This window comes from Amblyomma americanum, chromosome 2, assembly GCF_052857255.1.
Source record: "Amblyomma americanum isolate KBUSLIRL-KWMA chromosome 2, ASM5285725v1, whole genome shotgun sequence".
NCBI classification, from domain to species: domain Eukaryota; kingdom Metazoa; phylum Arthropoda; class Arachnida; order Ixodida; family Ixodidae; genus Amblyomma; species Amblyomma americanum.
In genome coordinates, this window is record NC_135498.1 from 152,554,895 (window position 1) to 152,576,179 (window position 21,285).

At 44.7% G+C, this 21,285-nt stretch overlaps 1 protein-coding gene across 1 annotated transcript in view; it reads left to right on the forward strand.

Annotated features, from left to right (window-relative positions):
- Positions 1-373: 373 nt before the first annotated feature.
- LOC144119179 (uncharacterized) overlaps positions 374-21,285 on the forward strand; it is a 34,963-nt gene continuing 14,051 nt past the window's right edge. Inside the window, exons 1-4 of the mRNA XM_077651869.1 lie at positions 374-543; positions 7,775-7,932; positions 11,152-11,225; positions 14,087-14,170. Coding sequence (XP_077507995.1) covers positions 430-543; positions 7,775-7,932; positions 11,152-11,225; positions 14,087-14,170 — 430 coding nt within the window. The 5' untranslated portion in view covers positions 374-429. The remainder of the gene's footprint in view (positions 544-7,774; positions 7,933-11,151; positions 11,226-14,086; positions 14,171-21,285) is intronic.

The following is a 21,285-nucleotide window of genomic DNA, read 5'->3' on the forward strand; positions in this document are numbered from 1 at the left end:
GGTAACATATTTAGTTCTGTTCGAGTCACCTTATTAAGAGCACAGCGGAAGAAGAAAATAAATTTTTCAGTTTGCTACCACAGTGAAGGAATAATACCTGTGAGTTCTGCTTTTCCTGCGGGCTACACGTCTATTACCCGTTCGTTGACCTGACAGTGAGGAACGTAGTAACTGTACTATTGTGGGCAAAAGTAACAGTCCCCCTCACCCTCTGTGTTCCGAAGCTTGCCGCTCTGGATGGGGGCGGCACCTGAGGAATCCCCTCTGCTGTCGAGACCGGCGCACTGGGCCGGTGGCCGCAACTATCAGCTTTACAGCGTGTGGGTGCTATATATATATATGCGTGTGCTCGAAAGAAGCAGCTACCCAGGTCAGAACGTCCGTGCAATATTGGTCGCCACAACCAAGGCGCTGACGAACGGTTCCACCATGTTTGTCTCAGAATCCATAATTGTACTACTTATGAATTTGCTACTCAGTGAATCCAGTCATCCTCATCTTGACCTGAATCCAGACCTCGGCCGATTTCAAGATGAAACACAGGTAACAAATATTTCTCGTTTCTAGGACAGCCTTTGCACGCCCATAGCGCTAAACCTGACGGTACCCAGGCAGTCTACTCCGCGGATATTTCTGTTCTGACACATGCGCAAACGACAGAACAGGTAAAAAAAAAGATGAGCCATTAGAACGCTTTGAAGAGAACAACACATTCGTTGTGTTTGTTCGAATAACTGTCAAAACTACCCCTGTACAGAAATGTGGCGGCCACATATGCGATATTCTTATATTTAAGGCAGATGCGGTCGCTGTTTTTCTTCGATCTTGCTTATTCCATCTGTTATAACACATTGGGTTTTAAGTCATCATCATCATCCTCATCAGGCTATGAAGGCTGTGGATTATATATTCATGACGAGAGAACCACGCGCAAAAGTTACTTCTCCAGATTTTGGTTGAGTTCTTGTGTTCCCTAACGCCAATCAGTTGTGGTCTGCTAGATCTCTTAAGACATATATTTACTCACCATGGACAGGGTCATAGGACCGGGATAAAGAATGAACGACATATGCCACTAAAGTTTATCTTCAAACCTAGCATATCTAGTCCAAAACGTTTCCATGGTGTGGTTTTCAGACCGTTCACCTTTAGTTATTAAAAGCAGGTCCAGTAATGCGGATTAGAAGCAACATTAAAATGATCGAGGTCCTTTTATTCAGACTAAAGTTACAGCCCTCAGGTTATTTAGCTTGTAATTTGACATAGAACTCTGAACCTAATTAAAACTGATTTTCTGCGACTGTTGCGCGTTTATGCACAGAATATATTCTCTTCCCGTATTATTCAGATCACACTCAGCACAGGACATAATAGAAGCTTGAAGATGTTGCCCAGAGCAGAACAAAACAAAAAAGTGTGCAGAGCAACCACAGGGCACACATTTGTACGGGGACCAGACGGAGTGATCAAGAAGTACCTCAAAATAACATTCTGCTTGGTTGTATTCATCTTTGAGCCGCTTTCACTACTTTCACCTCTGTAAATCAGCACTCCAACACGAAAGGAACTAAAAGGGGGCGAGAGGTGAGTCTCTTTAGAAACCAACTGATTTGCCACAATCATTATTCCTTTTTGGGGAACAACTGAAACGGGTGCAGCAGTTATACCCGTGCTACACGGGTGTGTTCGAATGACATCTGAATCCAATAGCATTCCAGACATGGAATGATATTCGGAATCGACGGACTCCCGCGGTGCTACACGACATTATCCAAACGCATTCGAAAGCTTCAGCTCGTTTTCACTGTACAGCGGTAACGACGGGAGCGCTCGCAGCGGTCACACTAATGGGACAACGGCACCATCACGGTCAACAGCAGCATATGATAGTTTTTTAGGCCCACGATACGGAAGATTCCGATCGGCGGACGGTCAGACTTCATTTCCCCGGCAGGTCGGCGGCTGGGCGAAAACACGCTGATGAGGCGACGGTGTGAATATTTTCGCGCTTCTACCTTATCCGTGTCGGAAATAATTGAAATGAACGGCTATATTTCACATATGCACACCGGAACACTCACCAGCGATGAGCGCTTGCCAAATGTTAATCGACAGCGACTCCCTTCGCTTCTGCGACGACTAGGCCCGCAGGGTTCGGTCTGGGATTTCGGTGATTGTGAAGAGCGAATTCACAAGTTTTGGCAAATGCAAATGATCAGCGAGTGTAGTTTTGACAACAGTGATCTGAAATTGACTATTGATCACATCGCTTACATCGCAGGACGCGCATAAGGTGGACTTCCTGAGAAGAGCCGGTGTGACCCACACTGCCGAGCAATGCTTTAGAGCCAGCAGCTCTCATCACCGTCGCAAGCTTGTCAATAACAAGTCAAGCTGTTTCAATTATCGCGAACGGTCACCAAACATACCTCTGAGTAAAACAAACTAAAATCATGAACTTGTCACGCGGGAGGAAGGAGGGACAATTAGCGAGAAGCGCCGATCCTACGCGATGTCAGCAGCCCTGCTGTCAAGTGTCTCGCGGGCGATCGATCACATCGGCACTTCCCACAGTATGTCGCACTGCGTAAATAAGCACGGGGACAACCGCTGGGAAAAAAGAGATTACTTAATAAAACTAAAATGCACATTGCGTTTTATGTCATGCAAACGAGTAGTAGCTGTTCGTACGCAACGATGTAAACAACAGTATGAATCTAGTCGTCCTCATCGGCGCACTCCTGGGAAAATTTCATGTTCGCGCGGTGAATGCTCAGTGGTGTACTGTTGCATACAAGCATTGACTTTGACAGCACGGGATGTATTTGCTAAACAAACAGCAGACGGCTGTTGGTCGTTTCGAGCTGTGTTGGCGCACCGAAGGCATTCAAAAATCTGGAATGTCTCCGCGAAGCTCTGTGGTCTCGAATGTCATTTGAACCGAATGCCGTTCAAAACCTACGTGGAGCAGCGAAAGTTCGGCAGTAGAGTCGAATGACGTTCGGCTGGAAGGCTTTTGAAACGCTCCTGTAGCATGGGCGTTAATCCCCGGGAGCAGCCGTTTAGAGAAAAAACGCAAAACAAGCGTGATTTCCAGCGCAATTCAGAGGGGGATAGTTTGGGAGACAGCACTTTTTACATATAACACGAAGAGAGGAAACAGAAATAAACTCACATGAAAATACCGCGATTCGAAATCACAACTTTTGAACTGGGAGCCGAGCATGGATATGAGCAAGCTACATCAGGAGACGATCCGGAGCAGAAAAGTAACGCCTTAAATTACAAGCACAAAGATGACTTACCGCTCGCAGTTTCATGAAACGTATTCCGGTTCAGAACACATTATTGTGATTTTGTTGGCATATTATTTTGCAACAAGCTGAGGTAAGAATTAAAGCATACGCATAACGGTTTATATCGCGTTTTTGTCTAAAAAGGAGTGTCAAACCGTGCATACGGTTTGGTTCATGGTTCATGGGTGTTTAATGTCCCAAAGCGACTCAGGCTATGATGGACGCCGTAATGAAGGGCACCGGAAATTTAGACCACCTAGGGTTCATTAATGTGCACTGACATCGCACAGTACAAGGGCCTCTCGAATTTCGCCGGCACCGAAATTCGACCGCCGCGGCCAGGATCGAACCCACGTCTTTCGGGCCAGCAGCCGGACGCCATAACCAGTGAGCCACCGCGGAGGCTCCAAACCGCGCATACATTCTGGCCGGCACTTGACAACCCCAATTCCTTATTTTCTTTTCGATTTTTGGGGGGTGGATAAGGTGGCCTTATTTGTTGTTACTGGTAGCAGCACATTGCGACTAAATGTTGAGTTTGGGTTTGTTGAACACAAATATAGAAGGCCGTGAATAACTTCGTTTTTTTTTTCTGCTTCCTCACACTGGTGGAGCAGATCGAAAGGTGCTTCGGCTGGATTTCTGTGCAACAAGAACTTCTGGTGGGGCTGGTGATGGTAAATAATGACGGTTGATTTGCGTAGTATTGGTCATTCTCTACATTCACAGATCTCTGGGAGACCTGATTCCGCTCCTGAGCAGACGCGCCACTGCCCTGCGATGGCAGGTGCTGCCATTGGTGAGGCTTGTGATACCCATTTTGACCCTCAGGAATCTCTCACGACTAATCATCAATTGAACAGCCACGGTGGGCGTCTTGCTGACAATCCGGTGGGCCTCTTGTGATGACGTCACAACTTCACGTGACCAAGGTGGTCCAAGTTGTAAAACAGGTTTCTGACAGACAGACAACCGCTTTTCGACGGAGTGGAACCGCTAGGGCACTACAATGGCAACCACAGGAATCATTTACTCCAGACTCTGGGAGCTGGTGATTACCGTTATCCAGCCCAAATTCTGCATTATAGTGACCCGTTTGATTTTCAAGTAGCCTGAAGCTTGACTGCATGGGAAAGCCGGCACGGCACTGGGGGAAGACACTAAAGAAATAAACATTTCATAGCTGAGGGAGCGGCGCTAAAAAATGAGTTCCGCTGACCGCTTCTTCTGACCACTACGCCATTGCCAGTTTCTTTAAAGCATGGTATTTGTTAAATAGGAATTATATTCTGTTTACATTAACTAAGTTAGTTACAACGATTTTAGGAAAGTACCCGAAACACATCGCTAAAAATGATCTGGTGCTGATGCTGCGATCAAATATCGTGGCTTGACACACCAAACATAGGTCGCCGGTTCGAATGCCTGCCGTCAGTTAGACCCTAGCTTAGCTGGTAAATTTATGCTGCACAAAACGCGAAGTCGTATGCCACCACCTCAAGCACTCTGTGACAAACGGCTGAGCCGCAGTGGTCATATGAAGATTCGTAAAGACGTGGAATCGGGGTACCTAGGTCGCCGGTTCGAATCCCTGCCGCTAGCTAGGCTCTAACTTAACTAGTCAGTTGATGCTGTACAAACGCTGAATCGTATGACGCCGCCCGGAGCATTCTGCGGCAAACGGGTGGCTCACAAATTTTACACGGATGTCGGGACCAAGTGGGCCGATTAGATGCATATTCATATTGCTCACAGCGCAAAAAAGATGGCACGAAGGACGAAGAAAAAAACAAACGGGATACATACACCGGATCGACATAGTTTAGTTTTGAGCTGAAGTGGTGTGCGAATATTCGGAAATTTCGAATACCTAGTCGAATATCCTCGTATTCGATTACTCGAACGAATCAAACAGTGTATGTTCAAAATTATTCAAAACAAATCGATAATATGTCAAGTTTTCGAATACTTTTCAAATAATTGGCGTGAAGTTCGAATAAGGTCAGCTGTATTTTTCTTCCTTGATTTTCCAAAAACAGGGACTATACACGCCGCATTACCATGCTGCCGCGATCGGTATGCTCAGGAGGGAGGGTTCAGCTCCACGGTGCGGTCAGTTCGCGTGGCGGTGTTCGTAATCCTCAGACGTGGCCTCAGGGATTGGACGGCGCAGCAGGGCCCCAGGCAGGTTCAGCAAATCCAGCCTTAATGCCTGACCACGGAGGCCATGCCTCATACGTAAGCCCTCGCCCATCTCATATACTAGGATATGGCGCTAGTTAATAAATCTTCCGTTATTATGAGCGAAAACTACTTTTTCTATGCGCATAACATGTCAGTGACAAAGTTAATACACCAACTTTGTGTTGCAAGCCCCCCGATTGAGATGAGTGTTGCTTCTTTTAATAGATAAGCTATAACTGCGAAGGCAGTCCGTCGCTGTTCCTAGCGATTGCTCATTGGATATTCGCACAAGTAACGATTATTCGACAAAATATTCGTATTCGTTTCGGTTCCCTCATTATTCTATTCGTATTCGATTCGGTTCTCAGCCAAACTGTCCGTATTCGATTTGGTAGCAAGGCTACACTACTCGTGTTCGGTTCGGTTAGGAAAAAGTACTATTCGCACACCCCTATAGAGTTGTGGCGCTTGGGCATCATGTTATTATATTATTCCGTTATGTAACCTCCTTGGTTACTATGGCAACCACTGGGTTACGGTTTGCGTTATAACGCTGAGACACGAAACGCGAGAACTAGAAATTAACGCTCTAAAAGACAGAGCAAGGTAAGGCTGTGCACATCAAGAGGGAGTGGCACTCCGGTTTGAAGTCGGTGGGTTCATACACTTCCCTCAGATGAGCAGTCAGTTGGGAGAAATCTTAATATCCTGCATGTGCAAACTGCCGAGCTCTCGAGCTGTGCTTGTAATGTCGTCGTCTGCATCACGTACACGCGTTCACGCGTGTTAAACTGCCAGTCTCTCACGCTCTAGTTTGAAAGCGTGGTCTTCGTGATCTTTCATCTGTGCGCATGGAAGCGTAATCAAACGAGCATGCAGCAAACCGCGCGAAATGGTGGGATAATAGAAGCAGTCAAATTCAGGAGACCCAGTTCTGTCAAATGTCATCGAGCTGTGGTAATTCAGTGAGCTATAAAATTTCCTTGTTCTCTGTCTTTTATGTGCTTAGCACTTATTGTAATTGTCGTGGTGAACGCTACTGCATTGTTTTCTAAATATTCTTGGCATGCGTTGGTTTTTACACACACACACACACACACACACACACACACACACACACACACACACACACACACACACACACACACACACACACACACACACACACACACACACACACCCACACACACACACACACACACACACACACACACACACACACACACACACACACACACACACACACACACACACACACACACACACACACACACACACACACACACACACACACACACACACACACACACACACACACACACACACACACACACACACACACACACACACACACACACACACACACACACACACACACACACACACACACACACACACACACACACACACACACACACACACACACACACACACACACACACACACACACACACACACACACACACACACACACACACACACACACACACACACACACACACACACACACACACACACACACACACCAACGAGTTTACTCATTTTAGCACTGCATATAGATAACAATGAAATGTTATAAGTGCAGGGCACATGTATGCATTCAGTGCGTGTCAACAGTATAGGCAGAGTGATATCTTGGGACTCCAATAGCTTGTAACTCTCTCGGTTTTGTCTCACGTATTAGCTCAAACAACGCACATACACGCACACACACAACAATACAAGCATCTAGCCTCTCTTCCATTAGTGCCTTTAGTTCTTGTCTTATATGTTTTTTAATCAGTAATATAGGCAGCAGTTGCCGACTACAAAAAAAGCTGGAGTTTTAAAACGACTGCTAGTGAGGGTGAGGGTGAAAGAGGGACGACGATGTGAGGGCGAGCAAATTTTTCGAAGTGAGGTGAGGGGGAGGGAAGGCTGGATAACTTTTCAAAATGAGGGCTATGGCGAGGAAGGGCCATGGATTCAAAAGTGAGCGTGAGGGAGGAAAGGTGAAAATGAGGGCATTTGCCCACATCTGGTTTGGAACGCCAGCCTTCTGTTTTTTTCTGCCTCCATCCGTCAATGTAGCAGCCGCGGTGACGCGGTCCATTTACGCCGTTCGACGGTGACGCCCGGGCTATTTTACATAGCGAATGCCTCCTCCACTGCCTTTGCTCTAAACCATTGCACTAGAAACACGGTTCGCAGACTAAATATATCTCTAAGCTCTGTTATCGCACTCCCATGTAATGACGCTTCGTGGAAGACGCCAAATGACAGCTTATTTACAAGGCTACCCTGCATTGTTTCAGTGCTTTCCTTTGACGGATACCTGGCATATGATGTACAGAAACTTCGAAGCGGACCCTTACCTCGGCGGAAAGACGAAGTGCTTGAGAGCAATGCAGAAAAGGGTCTTTGAAAATGACGCGGTCCTCACTACATTCGAGAGCTCGCCGGGTGTCTCAATGTAAGTCATGTATTCTCTTTGTTTCTTTCATATCTTAAATTTTTGCATATATTAAAGCCAAATTTTACAGCAAACTAAAATATAAGGCACCCCTCTTATACTGCCATGATTGGTAGTCTTCTGAGTTTTAACCGATGTTCAAGAGATCAAAAAAGCCACGTTTTTCTCGCTCACCTGTCTCAAAGGTCTTCAGGAATCTTGTACACTGGTATCCACAAATGCCAAGGGAATAGTCGGCCTTCTGCCTCTATGCAATGTGCTGCTGTCCTTCTTGATGGTTCTAAACTACCTTTTAGTTCTTGACAAAAACAAAATTCTGACTAGTAGTTACTTCGCAGATACGAAGACATGTCCTTAAAAAATGCAAATAAAAGCGACTTTGGCCACACCGACATAGCGGCGGTTTGAAATAAAAAAACAGGGAGTACTACTTCAACTACTTCCTAGTCCATGTTAAAATATTGACCTTTTCAAAGTGCCCGTGATGCTGCCGCTTACAGTTGTTACCCATCCACACGTAAAGGAAGCGGCACATTCTCAGTCAGACTGGCGAAGTGGGGTGCTGTAGAGCGTCGCCTTGTTTCTTCCCTCCACGGTCGCATGCGCACTACGTGCTCAAGCTTCCTGCTGCCTTCTCTGGAGCAGCTAACACTCAGCACCGTAACAGACAACGCAAGCTATGGGGACGAACCTAGGTCAATGCGTCCGAGCCGGCTGAGTGTCGTAAAGAGGCAACGTTGCATCTTGGTGCGCAGATTCACACAACACTGACGAGGCAATGAGCAGGATGGGAGCTGGTTTTGAACACACTACAAAAAACATCAAGTTTACCCTAATTAGATGAGCAGTATAAATTAGGTCTCCAATTTTTTTCAGACGTGGATATTATGGCAGTCAAGGTGCAAAACCATCCTGCAGGTAGCCCTTGCTTCATTAAAAAATTTTTTCACGATGAACTGGGCAATTTCAAGTACATTGGAAATTGTTTTACTTCTAACTTACATGGAAACATTACAGCCCGTAACAATGCAAGACGCGCCTCTGTGCTAGCTGCCCAGTTGCAAGTGACAAGAGGACTTTAACCTTTCTTTGGCGCGCGTTAAAATATATGTGGTCCGCTTACTTTTTCTGACTAATACCGCAAAATCTGCCCATGTTTACTCCTGCCTTGCACCGAAGGTTCTTGAAATAGAGAGGAACAGCTTTTTACGGAACCAAACCGTCTTGCACACCTGCCGTCGCCTGCGATTCTGTTGTCCACTACACTGCACAAATTGCCGGTTCTCAAGGGCATACCGTATACTGTTATTGTCTCTTTCTCGGCTGCTTTCGCTGAAAAGCACTGAAGCCAACCAGCGCTCTTTTACTGTCATGCTGCGTACCCAGGGTCATTCTTCCTTTGACTTCCAGTAAACAGCTGAGATGAAGCCGATGCATTTTACACGACTCGCGTAAGGCATGAAACGCTAAGTGAAGGATGAAGTACATCCTCGTCATCCAAGATGCGCAAACTGGCATGTGAGAACAACAGCATTCTCAACAAGTGTCTTGCCTCCGCTCAAGAGCAGGCGGGTTAGCAATAACGCGACGCTAACCGCCCTCAACGAGCTAAGGTTAGGCTATTGCATATTCCTCACTTGTCAAAAAGCATGTCTTTGTGGCAGTGTAAGTATAGCGCAATGACAAGACCCCATTTTGGGCAGTGGACAAAGATCGATAAAAATGCACGGCTGGCATTAAAATAATTAGGGCACGTTAGTAGACAGCGCTCGCTGAAAGACGCATCACGCCTCAAGCTTCCAGTGCACTTAATACCCTACTTTTTTCTAGCCGCACTCACTTCCCATCATCTATCATTAGAGCCTGGACAGATACTCATGCCGGAACTTCACACCTGAGCATTTTCTGAGGAAGCAGGATAAGTGCACACTGCCATTCCCTCTGCCTTGACTAGGAATCGTGGTACACCCGTTTATAACGTGGTAGCGCTCACGCTCCCGTTCCGCAAAAACTCCGGCGTCGTCGTCCAGCCTGCGAGCAAAAAATCCCCGTAGAAGGAACATAGAAGATAAATCAGGTCACGTGACCTTGTGACATCATCCCAACCTGCCCACCGGGTTGGGAGGAAATTGACCACTGTGGCCGGTGGCAGTGAAATTGATGCTTGGTCGCGAGAAGTTGCTCAGGAAGAGAAACCATGGTCGCACAAGCGCCACCGGTGGCAGCACCAGCCATCGCAGGGCAGTGGTGCATCGCTTAACCGCTGCATCACGGCACGAGGAATGGTGTGAGGACTGCCAGAGATCAATGAAAGTCGAGAATGACCACTCTGGGCATTAACACATTAACACAGTCGTGTCATGCCTTTCAGTCGGAGCTGAAGTATTCCTTCCAATTTTTAATGTTGATACAAACGATCAGAAAGGTAAGAAAGTGCCCCGTTAAGACTCGTATGCTTGGTTCGCTGGGTCCCTTCGTGGTCATATGCCCTGTATTGTAGAGTCAGCTCTGGTGATCTCCGCAAAACGGTTGTTCCTGAATTGTGCTTAGGTGACTGAAAATGATTGAGGGTGGTGCGGATAGCACTACACAAGCCAGGTCGCTCGCAGAGAAGAATTGCAACCAGCAGCATATGATATATATGCGTATTGGCCACTGCGGAAGTGAGGTAACTGTTCATGCGCTTGCACGCATTAGAAATTTATTTTAGACGGCCAATTCTATAGCCAGGATCAATTCCTTGTGGTCGATGTAAAACACTCTGGAGCCTCCCTCTGATGTGATGAACGGAAAACTAAGATCCTATCGCTTCCACTCAAAAGCACGTTGCCGATTGCGCCAGCGCTTTCAATAATGACCCCGAACGGCAAGCCTACAAACGGGTCTACCCGAAACGCGAGGATACCGCCGCAGGTTGAAAGGCTACGGCTCCTAGGAGCCGCTGCCTCGCCGTCGTACTCGTGTACTCTACTGGACGCGCACAAAGCGGAATCCTTTGTAAATTTTAATGGCCCTTAAAGGATTCAGCGCTCGCCCTATTCGACCACAGTCATGAGTAGAATTTGCTGCTGTTCCTGCTCCAATGGGAATCATTTGCATTTTACTGACCTTTCCGTCGTTTTTGTGTGGGGTGCACGAAGTGAGTAAAGACCCTACGGAGAGGCTGTAAGCGAATATGCTAAAATTGGGTCAGCAATCGACGTAATTTTCTTATTTCAGAGATGTTGTAGTGACGCTAATGTCATCTCCCGGATATACGGCAAAGAATATCATGAACTTCCAGCCAGAAAATGGTGAGTGCTGACGCCATCTCAGTCTAGTTTATCACTAGAAGCTGAACATTATTTATGCGAACCTCGCTCGTGACACAGAAACATCGTTCATAAGAGCCGTCGAATACAAACACAGAGAAGAAAGCAGTTTGTGCAAACTGAGCCCTTCAGAGTGTTTTCTTTAGATCCAGAATACTCGGAATTGCCAGTATGTAGGGAAAAGATAAAAGGTGGAAGACAGCGACTAACACACGATAAAAGCCATGGCCTAAGGCAGAGTCAATATGTGCCGACAACTAACACGGCTACGACGAAAACAAAAGCTAAAAACACATTGCATGATGGATTCAGCAAGTGTAAAAACAATTAATATGGCTTAACTGGGGCAACAATTAACAAGGCCAAAAAGAAGATGAGGTCAGATATAGAAAGTGGCTTTGGAATTCATTTAAAAGAAAAGTAGAGAAACCCAGGTCAAGGTCAGGGGACAAAAATCGGCCAGCATGGTAGCGTGGTCTTCAAAATTGCCTGGGGCATCCCTGTGCACAGTTTGTTTCTTACATTTGTCATCCACTCATCTCCGTCCTGGCTAGAGTGAGTGGAACACCTCTGATTCCGCGCGCTCAGGATTAATAAAAAGAAACATTGTTGATTCAGTTTTCGTAACACATTAACTAAGTCACGTGAGGACTCTCTTGAGGCCAGCCACCAGAATCAAGCTCAGGGAATGCGTCGTTCCGTGCATCCGCCGCTTCTTCTTTCCTCGTTAGCCGAAAACATGTTGACCGCCATTTAGGTACAAACTGTACTCCGCCGAATGCAAACGACCGCAACAAAAGACCGGGTGACATCCCCTGTATACAAAGCGTTTTGCGCAATTTAAAGAGACTTGGAAAATAACTTGAGGGTTGAGGTCATTTTTTCTGCTCCTCGCCGTTTCTCTTGGCTTTACAAAAGGGTTAACAACCCAAGCGAACGAATTCAAGAAGGCCCCATTAGGCATAGAGATCCCTTTGTTTCATGCGCCACGGCTGTGGTATATTGCATCCCTCTGTATACTGTGGCAAGGAATAGGTTGTGGAGACAGGGCGATGTATCCACAAAAGACTGCAGGAGCATAGCCAAAAATTTAGCAACTTAGCTACCCGCTACCGTGGCTGCTTATCCAGGAGACGCCGACCTCCGAAATTCTCGGTGGCGAAAATATGGCCAAGAATTAAGAGACAGCTCATGAGTGAAGTCACTGAGGCTTCCATTATTAACAACCTGAAGGATGGCTCGTTAGAACGTGATCATTAGCCCTTTTGGAAAGGAAATTTCAATTCTCTCGGGATACATAATTTGGCCCCCCGACATTCGGCTAGGTTTCTCTACGCTCCTTTTAAAAGCAATCCAAAACCATTTTTAGCTCCCATCTGATCTTATTTTTGCCTTTGTTAAATCTTGCCTCACTTATGCCACCTTAATTGTTTTTGGCCGTTTTTTATCCTTCATGTTTTCTGATTTTAACTTTGTTCTCGTCAAAGCCGTGTTGATGGCACATAATTAATCGGCGTTGGCCGCGTTTTTTATCGTGGTTTTGTCGATTTATTTTAACTTTTGTCTTGTCTCTACATATACAATATTAAGCTGTGTTTCTGCTTGTTTTTATTCACATTTTAGACGTGCTAGTTGCTGACTTTTATTGACTCTGCTGTGGCCACGCTTTCTCGTGTTTTTGCTGTCGCATTTTTAGTTCTGTTTTGTTGACGTGAAAAATGTTTTAGTCTATCATTTCACGAACAGCTGTTTTTCGCTTTTTTCGTAGGCTTCCTACTGATACCTCCTGTAGCAGGCGGGCGTGCGCCTTTCTGTATTTCTGGCACATAAATGGCGCGGGTCGAATGATTCAGAAATATAGTTGTGTGCCGTAGCTTCCTTCGCTGTCCACGTCTGCATGCACTACCTATCCCATCATGTCAATTGCCATCTAGCCCAGCAACTCTCCCTAATAAAGCCTTCCCTAAATATTTGTATAAAAAGTAGAAAAATATTGCTTACTTGGACACACAACTCTCAGGAGCGGTTAACTGCCTTCACTCGCCAACGCCTCGTTTTTTTTAAAGTGATGGTTACTTCTTGGTTGGACATGCGGTACTCAGGGAAAAAGTCAAAGAGAAGAAAAATCAGTGCAGCCTCGCTAAAGCTTCACCATTAGAGACATAGAAAAATAAGAGCAAAACAACAAGATCGACGCGTGCTAACGATGAAGTGAGGCAGTGTGCTTAGTGGCATAAAAAAATGCAAGCTCTACAGTGAATTGATCCCAGTGAGTGAATGAAACAGTGGTGCGGTGGAATCCAACACCCTCACCAACCTTTGCTGTGGCAGCGAATGCAGAGGTGCGGCAGATGGGGACGAGAGTCATTATTCAAAGTATTTTCACCCTGCCTCAGCCTACTGCGGCCTTGTGCACCGGGAGCTTCCTTAACATGAAAATACTCGCACGGCTACATGGTTATGCGTAGTTGCACGGCCGACAAGCATGACAGTTGTTCTTAGTGGCCACTTCGTCACCGTGAGGCAATTACGATTGTGGTGCTGTCTATCTTTGGAGAAAGCACCCCACGGAGGGAACTCTGGAATGGAGAATGTGTTCAACAAGGAAAGCTTTGCAGCTCCACCTGCTGCACGTTCAATATAGATTATGGCAGTCGCACTCAGAGTTTTGCAGGGACTGCGAGCAATTATAACGCCCTGCAATGGTGTTATTTGGCGGCCATTGTTCACTATGAAAACCCGGAACAAGAGACTGTACGATGAAAGATAGCAGATCCTGAAAACCGATTCTAAATGCATTCCGTACTGCTATCTCAAAGCATGCTTTCTTTATTTTGTTTCAGTGCCGGGCACCAGCTTGAATGTTACTATGCCCTACATTGATTGCAACTTGTGCAAAGTTATGAGACACAGCTATATCAGCAACGGTACGTACAGTGCAAAAGATTCTGTATAAATTAACTACAACAAAAACTTGATTCAAAAGTCAAGTGCCCCAACGTGCCTAACGTCTGTAATTGGTTCCGAAAAACAAGAGACCGCTCTCAAGAGGCCTTAACCGCAGATAAACTGTACGCAACCCGGAAGCGCCCACGGCTTGTTCTAGGCATGCATACACAGAATAAAAATAATAATTGGTTTTTGGGGAAAGGAATTGACGCAGTATCTGTCTCATATATCGTTGGACACCTGAACCGTGCCGTAAGGGAAGGGATAAAGGAGAGAGTGAAAGAAGAAAGGAAGAAGAGGTGCCGTAGTGGAGGGCTCCGGAATAATTTCGACCACCTGGGGATCTTTAACGTGCACTGACATCGCACAGCACACGGGTGCCTTAGCGTTTTGCCTCCATAAAAACACAGCCGCCGCGGCCGGGTTCGACCCCGGGAACTCCGGATCAGTAGCCGAGCTCCCTAACCACTGAGCCACCACGGCGGGTAGCATACACTGAAGAATACCGGGTTCATTTCTGTTGTGCGTTTCTTCTGCTTTCTTTTTCTCGAGAGAAAGGTTATTTACCTGCCCTTAGGAAGCAGTTCGATTCCATCTAAACTTGAGAAGCTTCAGATGCTCCAATTCGATGTCACAGTTCTTATCCATGCTTTAACTCTTCTTGCTGAGCATCGACCTCTGAGCGAAACCCAATATAACAAATTTTTATTACCGCTTTTCAGGCACCAGCTCCAAGGAAAATGTTTGTTTTCGCATTACCATCTTCATGGAACTATTTTAACTTGTTTTTGGTAGCGCCGTTCAAAATGCAGGGACAAAATGCAGTTACTTACGTATTTAGCCAGGAAAACAATATTTAAATAAATATTACCAGAATTTAGTAGCAAACAGCACTTGCTGCGAAATACACAAAGTTAATAAAAGATTAGAACTTATTTCCTTGCTTCTAAAGTAATAACGCTAAAGTTTTAGTCTGCTGTACACTTTGAAATAAGAAAACCAAACGCATGCCACAAATTTGCTGATCAGATAGAAGAGCTTGCTCAGTTGGTCTTTGTGCAAGTAGCCCACTCGGTATGCCTTTCTTTTTCCATCGACCTTGCATCTTCGGCACATAACTAGCAGTTTATTTTATATGAAGCAGCTTGTTTAAAATTCCGCAATGAACTAAACGTTCACATAAGTTTAGCACTTTATGAGAATCAGCGCATCTACTTAAGCAGATGGGTTGGCTCCTTTTTGCGTCAATAAGTGTTCATTTCAAGGCAAACACAAATCTACTGGCTCAGCCCACTGGAGTAATATGAGAACCAAGTAAGTTTGAACAAATAAAAGCAGCGTTGGAGTCTACTTTAGATACAAATATTAAACAGTTCGCGTCCTCGGTACTAGTGCTGGCTCTAAAATTGGTTACTCCTAACACTAAAGTGAGAGAAATACCAGCCACCGGACATCTGTCGCAGGTTAAAGCGCGAAGAATAAAGGGACAGTCTACTGACTTTAATCGAAAAAAACTGTAATGTCAATAGAAAGCTCATTGCTAAAATAAACGAATACCCGGCTGTGGGACTGGGAAACAAAGCACAACAATTTAAAACATAATTTTTCCAAACTGTTGCCAAGATTTTCGATTAAATTGGGCGTCGGCGAGCCTCAACTTCGGGGCACGAAATATTGTACAGTGAATCTGGTAGTGGTGATAGTTGCAAGATTACTGCCGCGCCGTTTAGGCGTCTTGGAGCAGCAGTAATGAGTTTGACATTAAACGACGCACACACGTGTTATTAAAGCTAGCCTCGATTGGAGTACGTGGTATTGAAAGTACTATGAATAAACACTGCTGATGATACCACGTATACCAACAACCACTTTTGCCTGGAGCAACGCTGCCGATGACAATGCCACTGCCATCATAGTGGCAGTCTAGCATTTTAAGAGCATTTAAAAGGATGAGGAGAAAGCATTATTAAACCATGCAAGAAACAGTGACTACTTTGAGGGGAAAAAAATAAAAATAGCTTCATATAATGCGCTCTGCCTTCGTCAGAAAATTCAGTAGGCAAATTTCAGGTCATGCTGCGGAAACAGCAACTTAAAACATAAATTATTAACGAAAACGCGAGTTCTGCCTTCGCTATAGTCAGCGTAGGCAACTATATACAAGAATACGCCAACACTTCTATCCTCGCCTCCGAAAGTAGCCCGTCCCTATAAAGCGAGCAGGTTAAAGAAAGAAAGTTTTGATATATGCAGTTGTTTCATATGAACACATCGTCTGCAGCGTTTGCATCTGAGTGCTACCATGTGGGTTAATTGTTCTGCATCTAGAGCGCTACGATTTTGATAAAATTGAGAGAGGATTTCAAACTGAGTTCTTTTAAGCTTAGGGATTCCCTGAGTAGCACACTACACAGATAAAAAGCGGGTGGTCTCTTGGGCTGCGAAATAGTGACGGAGCCAGTACAACGTGCTTGCTTGGAACGTGAAATGCAGTAAAGAAGTGAAGTGCAACTTTTTGAACGAAAAAGGATAGGACACGTGTGGGAAGTGTCTGATAGGGCATTTGACGCTTGTTTATTCATAAAGCGATACGAACCCTCCATTTAAACAAGTATCTTCTCTACAGTTTCAAAGTGACTACCCCTTGAGCCTTTAGTGCTTTCCTATTCGTGAGCTTCGCATGCTTAATTAACAAAGCATCACAAAAGAAATTCTCTCTTTTCTCACGCAGCCTTCGATTTACTGTGATATATTGGCCTTAATGAGCGTCACGAATATTGCGCGTTCTACATTTGAGCATTGAGAAGGTATATCATGAATGATATTCACTGATCTCGCAGTCACCAGAGTTCTTTTGCCAATATATTGCTGCTGTTTTATTTATTGAGAAAGCAGTGGATGCTGTAATGCGAGTTGGCTCATTCACAAGTTGACAGAGGTTAAACGCTGAACATAAGTCAAGGAAGGCTAGCGATTCTGAAGAAGAAGCAACAGCAGGTTGGTCTTCCGTCCATGATATAGCAGGGAAATTAAAAGCGCCCAAGAAAAAAGTTGGTGCGTTTGGAAACCTGAGTACAATTTTCTTATGACAGTCATGGAGGTTTTCACAAAAACTGCTCGCTGATTGGGGCGGTCGGTAAATGCACAAAATACGGTTTCCTTATGGTTTATCTTTATACGTGTGCAAAGGAATTCTAGCTCCGAGGATATGAGAATGTCATAAGAAAACAAGTCATCCGCAACAGCGATCAAAATCCCGCCACCCGAACGCTCAGAGCGATCTTGTCTATTAACAGTTTAATGTCGTTCACAATCAACCAGTTCAGAATTATCAATTTTGCCATACACCCACGTTTCAGTGATAATAATTACATTGGCACCGCACGTGTCTATCACAGCGGATAGGGCGTCGCGTTTATTCATGAGCCTTCGAATATTTGTGAAAAAGAATCTGAGGTCACGCGTACATTCTGCGTCAACGGCCGCTGATCCCTAATCTCCGAGAACGGACGAGTTTGAAGAGCCTCTTGTTTCATTGGCATGTGTAGATGTTGTCACGGCGCGCTCAATTTCGCACACACAATCAGTTTGTGGACAATAAACGAAGCATTTCTTATTCACATATAGTTTGTTGTAGCGCAAATGATAGAACACGTCAGTACATTTACCGAATTCTAACAGCTTTTTCCGCGATTGTCTTGTCGCCTTACAGAAATCTTCTTACGCACTAACGCGATTTTTTTTACTTATCATTTTGCTATAAGATGCGGTCTTTGGTATTGGGTAAAAGACATTTAACAATTATCGGCCGGGTTTTAGCTAGAACAAAAGTCCCAAACTATGCGCGGGAGTTATGGCCCCATCATTTAGTTGCAGCAGCGAGAAGAAATCTATTAAAAGGGATCGTACTTTTTGCTTGGCTTGGGCCCAAGTCTCATTTGCTTCATCTTCAATTCCATAGAAAATTAAATTTCCTCGGCGTGACCTATCCTCATATCACGGCGATAACAGCGAGACGTTCCCCGAGGACCTTTTGGCTAGCTTTCACCTCATTAAGGGTCGACAGTACCTCTGCATGACGCGATTCTATTGTACTTGCGAGCGTTTTATTGCCGCCAATATTTCTATGTTGGTGCCGTCAACGTCATTTTCCCCAGGGCCCGGGTTGACCTCAACGTCTCCCGACATGAAAAGCAACATTATAACATCCACGCAATCAGCAGCCAATAACGACCGAACATGTGGGCATGGGATGAGCAGCAAGCACCGGTTGCTTGTGCGTTTAGAATAAAGGGAATAAGATTGACTAACCTGGGTAACGAAAAAGAACGACAGAAGCAGCGTCTGCATCCTTGCCGCTCTCTCCATGCCCACACTGACGCGCGCACACGAGAACAGGAAATTTATAGGTGATGACGATGCAGGCGCTGACATTGCTTTGCATTACATGCTAGGGTATTGCTCCTAAGTATTTCTTGCTCTTTCGTTAGTGACGGGGTGACGTATTGCTTTTCGCTACCCTCTCTGATTAACGTTCTCACCACATTTTCTACTGCATAGATTTGTTTAGAGCTCTTCGGCTACTTTAACTATCTTATCCATATTGCTAATGACATTGGCCTCCTGTTCTCTTAACGCATAAAAATGGTTCTTGCCTGTGCGTAGTTTCCTCTTCGCCGCTTTTAGGCTACATCCATTCTTCGGAGCATGCTCGAAACTCTCCATAATAAACTTCCTTATGTCGGCTACCTTGCATCTATTTGTTAACTTCGATGGCTGTGCTAGTTCAAAATGGCTAGACGCCGAATTCGATAGCGCTAGACGCCTTCATGCGTTAGCGTTTCTTAATCTGATATTTCGTCTCCTGAGATAGCTTGACGGTATCCTGTCGAACCATCCTACCACCTACATTTAGGGCTCACTCTGTAACGATGGCAGTGAGATTATCATTCATTGTTTGAACGTTAAGATCGTCTCCCTCACTTAAACTTGAATATCTGCTCTGAAAAGATACTTGAACTCAGTGTTCAGCTGAAGTCTGAAAGCGTTCTTGTGGGTGATTTCAACCTGAATGCTTCCCTTGACAAACAAGCCTACTTACAATTCAAAGAGTTATACGAGTCTTATGGTTGCTCCAACGTAATCACCACACCGACAAGAATTACACCAAGTTCCCAAAGTATTCTTGATCTGTGCGTTACAAGTTTCCCTCGTGAGAATGTAAAATCAGGCACCCTGGTCTGCAGTTTAAGCGATCATTTGCCAATATATTGTGTGTTACCCTGCAAACACACAGTCGCCCCCGAACACAAAGTATTAATTAGAGATTACTCCGAGTACAATGTTAACAAGTTTAGGGACATGCTGACAAATGTTGACTGGAACATAATTTTGGAGCTCTCGAACCCCGATGCCGCTTACGACGCTTTCCTTTCATGCTTTGTATCTGCTTATAACACATGTTTTCCCCTCAAGCCCCGAAAAAAGAACAAAAAAGTACGAAAGCCCTGGATTTCTCGTGAATTGTTTCAAAGAATCAAACAGAAAAACCGACTTTTCCAAACATTCTTGCAAACAAAAGATGAAAGTGACTTTCATGCATTCAAGAAAGTACGAAATCTGCTAAATTCAGACTTAAAAAAAGCAAAGCTCAAATACTACACACATAAATTTACACAGGTGAACGGTAATACACGACTGGTATGGCAAACCATGAGAGAGTTAATCTATAAGAATGCAGAAACAAAAAAAGTGAAATTTCGGAATGCCGATCTGTCTGAAGCAGAGGTTTCAAACCTGTTTAATGAGCATTTTCTCGCTGCTGGTGCTCCTTTAGCCGACGCAACAAATGTCCCTTCTTCTACACCTTGGGAAAATTATGTCACTGCAAGTAATCCGAATACAATATTTTTGTCCGCCACTGATTTCAGCGAGGTGCAAGATATAATTATGTCTCTAAAAGACGGTTGTGCATCTGGCACTGATGAGATCAGACCAAAGCCACTGAAGGCTGTGAGTCAAATAGTTAGTACTCCTATTGCACACATCTGCAATCTTATAATGGAAAAGGGAGTTTTCCCAGCCAAAATGAAACTTGCTCGTGTGACGGCTATACACAAGGGAGGCTCTTTCGATGACGTGAACAATTACAGGCCGATCTCTGTGCTTTCTGTATTTTCGAAAATAGCTGAGCATATTATAAACAAAAGGCTTGTTGGATTTCTAACCTCGCAAAATATTATCGTAAGGCAACAGTTCGGCTTCCAGAAAAACAAATCTCCAGAAACAGCACTACTTGGAATAAAAGATGAAATTCTGCACAATATCGAAAACAAGGCATTAACTCTGGGTATATTCCTCGATTTTAGAAAAGCGTTCGACAGTGTCCAACATGATATACTTATAAAAAAGCTTCAGCATTACGGTGTCAGGGGTATAGCTGGTACTCTCCTCATGAGTTATTTAACTTCACGTGAGCAGTATACTGTCATCAATGGTGAATGTTCAGAGACAAACACTCTGTTGTATGGTGTACCACAAGGGTCCATCCTAGGGCCAGTCTTATTTCTCATCTATATTAATGATATTGTAAATATACCGGGTGCCTCGAATTTGGTTTTATATGCGGACGACACCAATGTGTTCTTTTCGGGTAGGGATTTAGATGCGCTGTTCAGAAAGGCGAACAATTGGATGTTGGGCTTAACCTCATGGCTGGGAAGTAACCGGCTCGCATTAAACATAAACAAAACAAAGTATGTACTCTTTCGTTCCAAAGGTACAGAAATGTATACAATTCCGTGTTTAAAATTTAATGGCCTGGACATACAACAGTCTTCTACTACCAGATTTCTAGGTGTGACATTCCACGAAAATCTCTTATGGAATGCTCACATCCACACACTTAGAACTGATCTCTCTCGTGCCTTAGGCATCTTAAACAGACTGAGGTGTTACCTGCCAGCTTCTATCAAACGACTAGTGTACTACTCCCTTATACATTCACGTTTTAGCTATTGTTCTCTTGTGTGGCAAACCACAACGAAAACAAATTTAGATTCCTTACTATCAATACAAAAAAGAGCAATACGCG